The 14183-nt window shown below is 43.7% G+C and overlaps 1 protein-coding gene across 7 annotated transcripts in view; it reads right to left on the reverse strand.

Annotated features, from left to right (window-relative positions):
- The window catches only part of Tiam1 (TIAM Rac1 associated GEF 1), a 385599-nt gene that overhangs the window by 70893 nt on the left and 300523 nt on the right, over nucleotides 1–14183 (reverse strand). For all 7 annotated transcript variants that reach the window (XM_052741102.1, XM_052741097.1, XM_052741100.1 and 4 more), the window contains 3 exons: nucleotides 12110–12184; nucleotides 9822–9992; nucleotides 3221–3325 (listed from right to left, as the gene is read on the reverse strand). In XM_052741102.1, the coding sequence (XP_052597062.1) occupies nucleotides 3221–3325; nucleotides 9822–9992; nucleotides 12110–12184 (351 nt within the window). The remainder of the gene's footprint in view (nucleotides 1–3220; nucleotides 3326–9821; nucleotides 9993–12109; nucleotides 12185–14183) is intronic.

Consider the following 14183-nt stretch of genomic DNA (forward strand, 5'->3'; position numbering starts at 1 on the left):
TGCAGACAGACAATAACTAGTAGTAGATATTCACATGCAAGAGAACTCCCTGCCCACTAACATGAACACTCATCACCCGCCAAGAAGATCTCAAGGCCAGGACTCACTGTTCTGCTGCTGATGGCATAGAATTAAGTATTTGGGGCGGGGTTGGGGGAGCATGTGTGAGAACATGGTTCCTGCAGAGCACTGGAATCAGCGTGCAGATGAAGGATCAAAGCTAATTAACACTGTGTGGACTGCTGCTTGTTCAGAAAGGGACAAGACATCAAATAAGTTCTCAGAAAGCCACCAGGAACATTACTCAGAGGGGCTCTGCCTGGGAATGAAACCACATCCAGATGAATGATCTAAAGCAGAGATCCAAAACCTGGGACCCACTGAGATGATTCCAGGGGTTGTGAACTTGGGGAAAAAAGTAAAAATTACCCAGAATATTTGCAAAAAGTAGCATCTCCATTGATCATGAATGTACATGGGCAACACACACAGCAATCCTGAGAGTGCCTGAGGCTTTATCATGAATAGAAAAGTTATCTCAGCATCATATTCTAGTTGCTACTAACAGCTCCCAATATTGTTTATACTTGCCACTACTTCCCGAGTACTGGTAGTCACTATACCTACTACCAGGTCTTAGAATTTAGGGAGCTAGTAACACGCTATCTGTCATTTAAAGTGGATTTTTGCTAAGCATTTTGTTATAACTAAGCCATGGGGAAGTCCATACATATCCCGTCTTGTGCAACTACAAGCATTGCTCTGGGCAGGGGTCTAGAAGCTTTGTCAGACACCAAGCTGCCCAGAGCACAGAAGCTTAAAGAACTTGGTAAGATGGAGGTGTTGGTGTAGGCAAGACCGTGGCAACTGCTTCCTTGGGGAATCTCTGGGCCAGAGACTTCTGCAAAGGGTGAGAGAGAACACAATGGTCTCTTTGTACTTTAGAGTTGTTTAAAACCCTAACGTGGACACAACAATTACAGGCCCAAACAGACTGGACTTAGCACTTCATCACCCCATTGGATAAGACCACACAATATGCAAAGCTTAAAACTGACATTCCAGGAGGGCTGGAGACGGGGCTCAATGCTTAAGACCACTGGCTGCTCTTGCAGAGGACCCAGGTTCAGTTCCCGGCACACACATGGCAGCTCACAACCATCTGTAACTCCAGTTCCAGGGAGATGTGTCCCCTTCTTCTAGGTTCCAGGCATGTACATGGTGCACACATACATGCAGGTAAAACACTCACATACATAAAATAATAAAATAAAAAGTTTTAAAACAATAATAGACGAGGAATAAAAATTTTGAGGCCGTGGCTCAGAGTAGCACACGTGCCTGGCACACACAGGGCACAGACATTGGTTACCTATGAGGCCCGCGATGTACAGTATGCAAAACTCACAAATCGTATGGAATTACTAAACTATCCATGTCCGTGTTATCTGCTTAGCCTTTCAATCGTCTCCTCTCTCGAGTTTTTAGATCACATAGTTCCAGGTTATGCCCCAAGCCGATCTGAAATTCACTGTGTAGCCAAGGCTGGCCCCAAACCTTCACTCTCAGTCCATTGCCCAAGTCTCTCGAGTGCTTACGTTACAGACGTTCACCACACCACACACAGCTTGCTACGTTATTCTCCAGGCTAGCCTTGAACTCCTGGGGGCCAGGTAATCCTCCTGCCTCAGCCCCCTAAGTACTTCTTTCCTTCTTGAAGTAAGGAAAGGACTCTCACACAGAGTTCGTTCACAGGACGCAGACACTGGCTATTCTCTACTTCTCGGAAGGGACATCTCAGTCCCTCACTGTTAACGTGGCCTCCTCCATCAACCTGGTCAACAGTGGTTTAGAGGGGACTAATCATTTCGGTCCTTTTCCCTTTTTTCTCAATATTATTTATATATACATATATGTGTGTATATATAGGTATATATATGAATAAATGTAAATATATGTGTATGCATATATGACTGTTTTGCCTGCAAGTATGTCTTTGTATACCACATGTGTGCAGTGACTACAGAGGCCAGAAGAGGGCACCAGATACTCCAGAACCATAATTATGGATGGTTGTGAGCCATCATCTGGGTACTGAGAACCCACGGTCAGTTCCTCTGCAAACAGTCGATGTTCTTTTTTTGGTTTTTCGAGACAGGGTTTCTCTGTGTAGCTTTGGCACCTTTCCTGGAACTCACTCTGTAGCCCAGGCTGGCCTCGCACTCACAGAGCTCCGACTGCCTCTGTCTCCCTAGTGCTGGGATTAAAGGTGTGCGCCACCGCCGCCTGGCTTACAGTCAGTGTTCTTAACCACAGAACCACCCACCCTTCCAGCCCCACCTTGATCCTTTTCCAACAGACAACATGACAGACTGTTACAGAAGTACAGCCTCACATTTCCTTAGAAACATTTAGAGGGATCTGAGATGACCTTCTATAGAGGCTGGCAGAAACATTCCAAATCATCACCGATGCAGTGAAAACAAATATGTACATAATGGTACATATTTGTCAAAGCTCTTTAAACTGTGTGCTTAACACTGGTGAGTGTTTCCTAATATAAGAAGTATAGTTCAAAAAGTTGATCTGAAACACCATTTCCTATGAAATTCTACACCGTGGTTCCCCTTTCCAAAGGAAACCTCTGGGCTGTACTTCTGCTTTCTGTGGTAAGGCCCTACCCTGTTTTCATGCCCATATCCACAACAAACAGCTCTGTGGCCCCAGAAAGATGACTAAGTATCAAGAGGCCAGAACATTCTCCAAGAGAGGCTTAGGGCATGTCATCAGACGGCCGGGGTGGTTTTGTTTTACACCCACAAGATTTAACCCATCAGTTTTCCTAAGAACGTGGAAGTCGCACAGAACTGGAGCGCGCGTGCTTTTATTTTGACAAGTGCCAACTGATCTTAGAGTCACCAGTTGAAAATAGAAGTCTGCAGGAAGAGTTGGCAGTGATGGCTAAACCCTGCCTGAGCATTACCTGCAGGTCTCCACGTCCTGTGTGACTGTGCAGCCCTGCTCCCAGGACGAGCAAAAAGGTGACGCCACTCTGGGGTGTCTGAGATACGTGGTTATTTCTGCCAGCTTTGGAGCTCCGAAGGAAGCTCCCTCATTTCAGAACCCGTTCCACTCCACCAGCTACAATTACCACAAGTACATGCATAATTTGAAAATCATCTCAAATGGAATGTACACGGACAGCGGTCATAAACATTACCAGCTCGTAAATGTCCTCCTCGGGCTGTGGAATGTAGACCTGCATCTTGTTCTCCATTAGAAATTTCAGGCGCAGGTAATGGGCGGAATGATCCAGCTGATGTGCCTGGGATGGGAAGGAAGGAAAATGTCTGTTTAGTAGTAAAGAGGAGAGATTACTTCTCCAAGGACGTGGGACTGTTACCTTGTTTCCTAAGGACAATAGAGATGGGGTGTGTGGTGGGATCCTATCCTTAAAAGGTTAGAACACAAATCAGACCTGGAACTCATTAATAATAATAATTCCATGGGGATCATGCAATTCAATGCAGAAAACTGAGTCATGGCCTCTTTTCCATGTATTTGATTAATTGTGCTCTGTAACACTGGTTTTTCCAACAAAATCTATGTTACATTAAAGAAGTCCTTGAATATAACTACACACACACACACACACACACACACACACACACACACACACACAGTAACAAGAGAGGGGGAGGAAGCATTCACAATGAGAAAAAGGCTGTGCTCCAGGAAATTTGGGGCCCCCAGGACAGGTGTTAGCAGCTCACTGCAAGCAAGTTAGCATGCAGGCAAAGCACTTTAATTCCAGTCTTACTTCTATATTCCAGAACGGGATCGTACTTATGTATTCCAGAATGGGACTCCCCCAGGGGCTGAGCAAGCGCCTCCAACCTGGGAAGCACATCAAATGACTTGGGAATTAACGTTCCCAGCCTTTTCTTTGTCTAGGATAGGTCAAAGGATCTACTCTATCTAAAAAGCCGTTTTTGAATTAATTTTGATTATAAAAAGATACCATCATAATATGGTTTCATAAATACTTCTCAGTACAAGAAAAGGAGGCATATGGGGAAAAAATGCTTTTCAAATGTTACAAGATGCCAGGCAGTGGTGGTGCACACCTTTAATTCCAGTACTCAAGAAGGAGGCAGAGGCAGATAAATTTCTGTGAGTTCGAGGCTAGCCTGCTCTACAGAGTGAGTTCCAGGACAGCCAGGGCTACACAGAGAAATCCTGTCTAGAAAAAAAACAAAAACAAAACAAACAAACAAACAAAACCATCAAATGCTACAAGACACCATGAAGTTATACTGCAATAAATGAAATATTTAAATGGGTACTTTTAATTGTAAAGTGCCCTTATCACTTAAAAATACACCCTAAAATACTATCAAGTAAATGATAAGCTTTTAGAATTTGTTTCCAAAGTAATCCACACTTAGAGGTGGAATCAGTAAAACTTAACATTATATATTCTATGCAATGGGTACATGGGAATTTATTATGTGGATCTTACTTTTACATAAATTTGAAATTTATGTAAATTTCTCAAATTTTCAAAACAAAATTTCAATTTTATATAAAGTAAGTGATTAAAATATCTCTCAATGCAGGGTTTCTCTGTGTAGCCCTGGCTGTCCTGGAACTCACTCTATAAACCAGGCTGCCTCTGCCTCCCAAGTGCTGGAATTAAAGGCATGCGCCACTACAGCCGGCTGAGAATGACCTTTTAATAAGTGAAATTCATTTTAATTGGTAACTACTCCTACTCTATACTGCCAGTATAAATATAAACACAGAGACCAAACTAACAGCATTCCAGTCATCATCCCGTTAACATCCACTCAGTCACAGACAGCACTGTGGGCAGTGTGCCGGTGGGCACTCCGTGAAGCTGCAACAGTACAGACAGACACCAGCCCAGACCGCTGCAGGCCTCCGGAGTGTGCTCGGGTTTGGAGAATCTGTATGCGGAAAATGGGAGACCGAGGAGTGGTGGTTCTTTAATACATGCACGGAGGACAGTCAGGTATTACCACAAAAGCACAGTTCCAGAAAGTGGAAATGAGTTCCCTGGGAGCACACAACAGAAAGATAAAGACGTTTTCCTATCGCTGGTTCTTGGGGAAACGCGGCCTGGGTTTTAGTCCCACAGACTGTGACCTCTGAAGTCCACAGGGCAGAACAGACACCGGTTAGTGAATACATCCCTGGGCACCTGGCTTTCTTTATCTCTGAGACAGGATGCCTCCAGGGGACAGCCCAGGGCTCTCATGTCAGAGGTGAAGAAGGGGGGTGGGCGAGCTGAGAGAACACGCAACAGGGAAACCTTTAAGAGTGCTACCCACTGCTTGGGGGATACAAACAATAAGAAAACAGTAATAGGGTGACGGGACAAGAAAAGTCCCCTGTGTGCCTGGCTGGGGCGGGGCGGGAGTGGGGGTAATGTCCGGGTCAGGGTTGGAGATGCTTCTCTCTGTCCCAGGTCCTCACAAAAATCTTTAATTACAAGGAAACATCTTGTTTTGCCATCTGCTCCCTACTGAGGTGGAAAGGAAGGAGGATAGAGTTTCATGGGGTCTCAACAACAGGAACAGAGCCGTTTGGACACCTACTGTCACCATTAATAAACACTTGTGGACAGTCCTAACCAGACTGTCACTTCCACCGTCTGGACATCACAGCCAGTACTAACCTCACCCAGGAGATACTGGGGACAAACCTCAGAGGCTGTCATAGCTATAGCCAGCTGTCAGGCTATGAAACAGGACAGGGACCCCACCACGCCCCAAACACCACACTGCTGACATTTGGACATGGCACAGGGAAGGACAGACAAGCGGCAGGTGGGGTTTAGTGCTGTACAGAGAACACGGTTTGGGCTGCATATATTTTTCCAAATGTTTTTCTATTACTCATTGTCCTGATAACTTTAAAAAATAAACTGTGAAAAGGACAGCGGGCTGGAGTGTTAGCCACGTGCCTACAATCCCTGCACCCTGGAGGTTAAGGCAGAAAGGTGTCAAGGTTGAGACCAGCCTGGCTCAAAATAAATAATACTTACGTAGGCTTAATAAGAAATCTAAAGGCCTTTATGGTTGGTAAATAGTTATTCTAAAGTCAGGACGTGGAAGATGAGTACTCCTATGGGTCCTCCTATTTTGGTGAAAGTTTCAGAATCATGAGCCCACATAGCATGGCCAATCTAAAATGAAACACAGTCCTGAGAAGCTAATTAAGGGCTGGAGAGATGGCTCCGAGGTTAAGAGCCCTGGCTGCTTTTCCAGAGGACCCTGGTTCAACTCCCAGCAACCACATAGCAGCTGACAACTGTCTGTAACTCCAGTTCCAGGGGATCCAGCATCCTCACACAGACATACATGCAGGCAAAACACCGAGGCACATAAAGTAAAAATAAATATTTTTTTTAAAGGAAGCTAAATTAAATCCTCGGATTCTCATTATGAGCTTCAATATCAAAGCCAGTCAAAGTATCAACTGTGTTCGTAACACTTGTTCATGCAAGAAGAACTCCAAATGTTAGAGAATACTGATGGGTGGCTGTTGAGCATCTGGCTGGTTTTGACTTTGTAAAACACTCAAGAGAACATTTACTTGCAAGAGGAATTCCGTTAGGGAAAAAATTAAGTAGTACAAATTTGTTTTCCTGCGTACATTTACTCAAATCACTTAGCATTGTATCTGTTTTAAGGCAAGGAAGCTAGCTGTAAATTGTGCCATAAAATAAATATTACAACTGGGCAAGTTTTAGTTTAGTTAGCATGATTTTTTTAAGATTCAGATTTTACTCTAATTATTTCAAAGGATTAAGTAATGATGTAAATATTTTAAATAAATAGTTTGAGCCATTAAAATACTTAAGAACTGGATTGGGGAAACACCTGAGTTGGCAAAGCGCTTGCCTTGTGAGCACAAGGACCTGAGTTCTTCTTCAGGAACCATCTCAAACTGTCACCATGATCCCAGTGTTTGGGAAGGGGACAGGGTGATCCCTGGGGCTAGCTGGCCAGCCTGTCTAGTTTACTTGGCAAGGTCCAGGCCAACTGGAAACCCAATTGGAGGTGGTTTGTGTTCCTGCAGATGGCACCCACGATTGTCCTTGCGCCCACACTTACACACAATGAACAGGTACATACATACACATATAAAGATATTCAGTACAAGCATGTAGTAAAATTGACACCATGGTCACACATGAACAATATGAGTAACTATGAAAGAATGGATCATTTTTTGCAATTTTTTATAATTCCAATAATCTGAATATATTTTTTTAAAAAAAAACCCTATAGGATGACAAGGTTACGGGCTCCATCTAACAATCATTTCAGTATCTATGACTTGAAATGTGTATCTTGAAACATTTACTATACCAGGACTTGACTGGTGATCGGAGGGCAGATGGAAACTAGATGTGAAATGATGTGGATCAGAGAACAGGAAAGAAAATGGGCCAATGCAAAAGACAGAAGAGAGAATTGATTAGATTTGAGGGACAGCATCCATCACCAACGACAATGATGAACTAAAAGACTCTCATTCTTACATCTCTGTTTTCCCTCCCTTCTCCAGAAACCAAAACCCACTCACCACTGGATCATGTGACAACACATGGCAGCCCTCTCTTCCCTTTCCAGCCTTAAGAATAAAATTGCTCCACTAATTACTGAAGTCAAGAAGACATCTAGGTCTGAGCACACTAAATACTTTATCCCACAAAGACCCTTTTCTGGAGACCATCGGTTTCTTGAAGTCCCCCATGCAAGTTTGCTAGTTTTAAACTCATATGAGATGTAAGTTTGTTCTACGTTGTCTTAGTTCTATGTTTTGGAGGGAAATGGCAACCCAGGGAACCTTGGGCAGGACGATCTATTATTGTCACAGGGAGGGACTTGTACCTTGAGAATGCCCACAGAAACTCAGCAAGTAACCAAGACATAAAGGAACAGCACAACAGCATTATTTAGTGGTGGTCTCTATATGGCAGAGACAACATCCCTTTTTAGTCTCCTAGTTTCTAGAAAGGCTAAATGCTTACAAAGAACCTAAAACTGGTCCAACCAACTCATTGTACACCTCCCACAGATTAATTCCTCACAAAAACATGGTGACCATGAAACTATGGCTTAATTTTCAATTCCTTAAGGATACTCCATGGCCATGCTACTCCCTGGAAACACCTTCCAGGATTTGGCTCATGCAAAAAGGCCAGAGTTCTACTTCCAACAGCTCCAACTGAGAACAACTCCCACAGCTCTGCAGAATATTAATGGTTCTCTAAAGAACAGTGCTTAGCTATAAATAAAAGAATGCAGAAATCCTCAGCAGACCAACTTTGACAAGTAATTAAAATGAAAAGTTATGAACAGAGATGCCATTATATTAAAAACCTAGAGCTCATGATCAGGAAATAATCGAGGTGTGTCAGGGGCTAGTATTTATTTTTAATGCCTATGTGGGGGCCAAGGTTAGCTTTGTCCTGAAACAATAGGTTGATCTACTTTTCTCCATATAAGGCTATTTCAAAGCCATATTTGAGCTGGATTATTTCATTCTCCCTCCCCCCCCAATTCATATGAAGAGACTTTTTTTTAGGTATTAGTAATTTTTTTAAAAAGCATGTATAAATTTCTGATAGTGTAATTACAACATACTTGGTGGGGGAGTAAAATTATTCAATATTTACAAATCATATGTTGAAAGAACAGGGCTTTTAAAATGTCATTTTTATCCATCCAAATGGTTCTAGAATAAAATTAGGATACAAATGATTTCCACTTTTGGAGCCTCATGGAGTATCATCTCACTCCCCTAAGAATATAGTCTAGGTTCTTCTGAGCTCTGTGGACTGTCCTTCCTACAGACTGAGGTTCTGAGAGTTTCTGTGAGGGTCCACCTGCCACAACTAGACACACCCAGGTTGGGAGCAGCCAGCAAGAACTGGACTCGGTTCTTTCCTTTGCTCACTTTGCTGATTCTCCTCTCCTTGGGACGGGGATGTGAGGAAAGTGTCTGAGGCTTTCAGAACCTCACTTCCTCTACCTGCAAACCAAAACAGTGACGTCTCCTTTTCAGACCCCATGTGGTCAACTAAGACCACTGATGCCATCACGTATGGAAAAGTGAAAACCAGCGTGCATGGGTGACTGCCTTCTTCCTGCTGTCACTCAAGGGCACGCAGCTAGGAAAGGAATCTCACCTTGAAACAAGACATTTCCACATCATAAGGCAAAAGAATGAAATCAATCACTTTCCACTAAAAAAAAAAATACAGGCTAATTCTATGTTCACAGAAAGGAACTTCCCATCATGTCAAACTTTTACTCACTTTAGATTTTCTCTAACTTAAAGATGTCACTGGTGAATCGATTACTATTCAAACATCAGGTTGCAAAATGGCACCCATAGTATGACACCATTAAATACATGTGTGTGTGTGTGTGTGTGTGTGTGTGTGTGTGTGTGTGTGTGTGTAAAATAGGCAACCAACAAAATGTCCACAGTAGTTAGTTTTGCATTCTATCTTCAGCTCAGGTTTTCTATACTGTATGTGGGTAGAAGTAGTATACTCATTGCAAACCTATGAAACTTGTACATGGAGACAAAACCCTCCCGGAGAGCTTCCTGTTCCTCACACAGACACTGCTCACATATGGTGCACAGCGTCACAAAGGAATGCAGGGCTGCCTGCATGTGCCAGGTGTACCCGGCGCCTCCTCCCTTAGACTGTGCACACGAGGTCTCCAGCCAGTTCCGCTCTTCCCTGGAAAACAACCTGAACGGCAGCGACATACCTTGCAAATGAGCTCCAAGGTGTCCCTCGCAGTGTCCCCAGGCCGCACAACCGTCAAGGCTGGCTGATCATTGGGCAGACAGAACCAGGATGGAGTGAAATATTCATGGACCCAGATGTCACAGTCAGGATTGTGCTGGTGGACACTGGGTAGGACCACTTCCTTGTCCCTCTGTGGTAAGAAATACGGTGAGCAGGGTTGCAGCAGACCTTACCTGGCAATGTCAGACCCCAGAAATCTACACCCAGAGAAGCAGCAGTGGGGGTTGGGGGGAGAGGCAGTGCTGGGAGGAAGCTCTCGGAGGGACAGGGACTACTGAGAAAGGAGCTTTATGAGGGGAGGAGCAGGCAGCCGTTGACTGTGGGCATGGGGCACCCTTCCCCACCTGGCCTATTGCCATTATGTGGGCATGGCACGGATAAGGAGATAGCAAAATTTGGAAGAAAGCAAAAAACAAATCACTCATTCAGTTCAGTGCACTGTTTCTTCCACAAAGGGTGGGACAGTGGCACACTAGTGAACGTGGGGAAGGATGTGTACAGATGCAGCTGGGCTGCACCTAAGCAAGCAGAATAGCTAGAGCAGAAAGTACCCCGTGGATGGCTGATGCGTTAGGAACCCAGTCAAACAGGCAAGGAAAGAGAGTGTTAGATCTTCCTACTGTGAACATACTGGATGCTCGAGTAATATGCCGTTATTAGGGTTTGATAACAAGATGTAAATATGCATCTACAGACTCCCAAGAACAAAGCTAATAGTAGCAACATACAAGAAGAAACAAATTTCTCCACAAACTCCGGGAGGTCGTAAAATGACTTCCATTAACGGAAGTAATGGAGTTCAGGGATGAGGAAAGGCCTTGGAAGGGCCAGTAAGAGAAACCCAGTTGTAAAAGAGACTCAACCCTGCTTCTGAACACTGCTCCTTCCACAGATAAGTTGGACCCCAGGGAAAGAATTGCCAAAAGGCAATCACTTGCCTACACCCCATTACCCACAATTGGAATCTTCCCAGGCTGCTCCCACAGGTCACATTAAATACGTGCCCCTTAGCACGGGAGCAAGCCCAGATTTGCATCTAAACTGTTCTTTGAGATGAGGCTAAATGCCAGGAAGTGGAATTGTACAAAGTTAGCCTGGAAAAAGGGAAAACACAGATGTACAAGGGAACTCAAAAGTTTTGGCATTCCTATACCCTACGTGCAAGAAAGGGCATGACTTCATTTAAAATGCATAATGTACGCAGAACCAGCCAGCTTCGGATATGACAAAGTAAATATTAAAGACTATGCGTGGATCGTATCTAGGTGCAGCAATTTAATTTCACCATGAGCAATTATTCCAAGAGGGTGGCGTGGGAGTGCAGTCCCTAAGCTAACCACCTCTAAACCCAGGATGACACATCCGGGAAGTTTAAATACAGAAAGGCTTTTCCTGTGACCACTCTTCTCCGGGTCCCTCCAAAAGCAAGAACTCCACACTGTACTCTCGCTTCTGAGGATCAGATCCTTCTAGAACACTGGGGCTTAGACACCGCTGACTAATAGCACTTGGTTGCATAGCAAACAAAAGCTGAATTCTGTCGAACCGATGCTGGGGATGGGAACCAGGAAATGATAGCAACATTGTGTTGTCAACACTAGAACCCCAAGGGAAAGTGGAACTGGGGTCCTGAAAAGGGGATTTTTGTTTTAAGAGGGGCTACAAAAAGTGGCTGTGAGCGGATCGGTATCCTTATGGGTTTCGATCCTAGCAGTCTGAAAGCCCCTATTAAATTCAAGCACAAGGCTGAATCACATCTGTGAATCTCAAATTGAATATTTGACTTGGGAGGCAAACACATTAAAAAGAACATACTATGAGAACACTTCTTTGAAACTAATGGGAACAAAATAGCATGTGTGGGCAGAGTGGGGACACTAAGATCTCACCTCTTGGGAATAAAAGTTGTACATAAAAAGAAATCAGCAATGACAAAAAGTGCTCAGCTAACTCAGAACTCAAATCTTCTCTCACAGTCTAGGTGGAATCTTACACATCAAATGATAAGTATGGAAAATGTTATGTCAGCAGGGAATTGTTCTTATTAGCAGCCAGATTTAAACAGAAAATGATTTTTCCACCTCACGGTAACCTATTACATAATTTTTTAAAAGCCTGATCACATCAGTCAGTTTTTCATACTGAGTGTACTCGGTTTTAGCATCCCCCCAACCCCAGCATTGTGCACATGCTAATGCGCTTGTGTGCCTCCAGAAGGAACACGTGTTTATTTTCGTTTATTTTTACCTTGCCATCTGGAACAGTGTCATCAAATATCCCCTCTAACGATTTCTTTACAGCATCGGTTCCCTCTCCAAATACCTGCAGGTAGGAAAGTGTCCTCTTAAAAAAAGAAATCTGGGCAAAATGAAGCATCAGATAGGCTGGAAATGCACAAGGCTTTGGGAAAACATCACAGCAGGATTCAGGCCCTCCTGTTTCCCAAAGAATGTCACAACTTAAAGTGGAAAGCCACAAGAATCAGGTCCCAAGAGACCAAACTTCCCACACCTTTCATAGTTCAAACATACAGAAATGGTTTGTTTTTAGAATGTGGACAATGTTTATTAACTTCATCTAAGTTTAAAAGAAAATTCGCAAAGGCCGTGACAGAGACCCATTCACGAAGACGTCACCTCACAGACCTAGGCAGCTATGTACCCATAATTGCACTGCCTTTCAAAGTCACATCTTTCTGCAGAACTAATCTATTTATACCTTTTGTGTTTAATATAAAAGGTAGAAAGGGGGTTTTTTTATTTAAAAACCAGAAAACTGCCTATTTTTGAAGTTTGATAAATTGTGTAACTTAAAGATAAAATGGAAATGATTGATACCCAAATATAGACACAAAAAAATTCTATATGCAGGCTATTAAATGAGCATGTGCCACCAGGATAAAGTTGATTTTTTTTTTTTTTTTTTTTTTTTTGGTTTTTCAAGACAAGGTTTCTCTGTGTAGTTTTTGGTGCCTGCCCTGGATCTCACTCTGTAGCCCAGGCTGTCCTCGAACTCACAGAGATCCGCCTGGCTCTACCTCCCGAGTGCTGGAATTAAAGGCGTGCGCCACCACCACCCGGCCGATAATTTTTTTTTAATCCAGTGTAAATGAGGCCATAGGAACAGAGAATTTTTGTCTATTTTAGAGTCCTGAATTAGCGATCCTATTTCTATTACAATATTTATGGCCAAGTAAGATTTTTTTTTAATTTACTTTAGGAATTACAAGAATGATTTAACAACATATTGTGAAGATGTTTGCTTGCATTTATTGAAATTCAGTCACACATTTCAGTAGGCAACAGTCTAACCCAAAAGGTGTAGCCATATAAACCAAGAGTTTTTTTTTTTTTTTTTTTTTTTTTTTTTTGTTTTTTTTTTTTGTTTTTCGAGACAGGGTTTTTCTGTGTAGCTTTGCGCCTTTCCTGGATCTCGCGCTGTAGACCAGGCTGGCCTCGAACTCACAGAGATCCGCCTGCCTCTGCCTCCCGAGTGCTGGGATTAAAGGCGTGCGCCACCACCGCCCGGCAAACCAAGAGTTTTAATAGAACATAAGTCCAACTTGCAAGAGCACTCCCCCCAGCAGGTGAGACGCTGATGTTAATGGCCTCCTTCTGCAGGGAGGATGGAGAACCACTGAGTCTCGATTGTGCCAAGTCCACGATAATAAACTCTACATCCTACCCTCCCTGAGATTAGAAGATAAATAAGGCTGTTCAGTCCCACACTCTCTCATCACACGCTTAACTCATCTCTTCCGGGTTCTACCAAGACAGGAAATGCCATGTTTCAAAGGGGAGTGTGTTGGTCAACTAGGGAATTCAGGAGAGCAGCCTTCAGGACCACCCTTCTAAAACTTTATCCCTATGGAAACTGGTGGCTGCAGCTCTCAGAGCGAATGGTAAGGGGAGGTGGTGATCAAGTCAGCTTTGTTCAAGGGCATCACATGGATGATCTGGTCATACATAACCCCTCAAATGCTCAGTGCTTAACTGTCCAGCCACAGTAGCCCATAAAATGAATACTCCCTCCAAAAAGAGTAAAATCACTCCTGTCTTATGGTTTCTAAAGTCTAGACGAATAGTTTGAGGCTGTTCACTTCTCAGTGTCGGTGGAGACAGATGACAAGAATGGACAGTGGAGTCTTCTGGAAGTAACACTAGCAGGAGAGAAGCCTTAGCAAGAAAGTCACAAGATCCTCTGCCAGCCTTGGACCTGAGCAGAAGCAGCCGTGGTGGCCACTCCCACACTCCTGGGTCCTCGTTCCCTTAGACCGAGGACCTGCCCATTTAAGGCCACCTTCCAAATCTCAGGGGCAAAG

The sequence above is a fragment of the Peromyscus californicus genome, unplaced genomic scaffold (assembly GCF_007827085.1).
Source record: "Peromyscus californicus insignis strain IS unplaced genomic scaffold, ASM782708v3 Scaffold_16__1_contigs__length_79575227, whole genome shotgun sequence".
Classification (NCBI taxonomy): domain Eukaryota; kingdom Metazoa; phylum Chordata; class Mammalia; order Rodentia; family Cricetidae; genus Peromyscus; species Peromyscus californicus.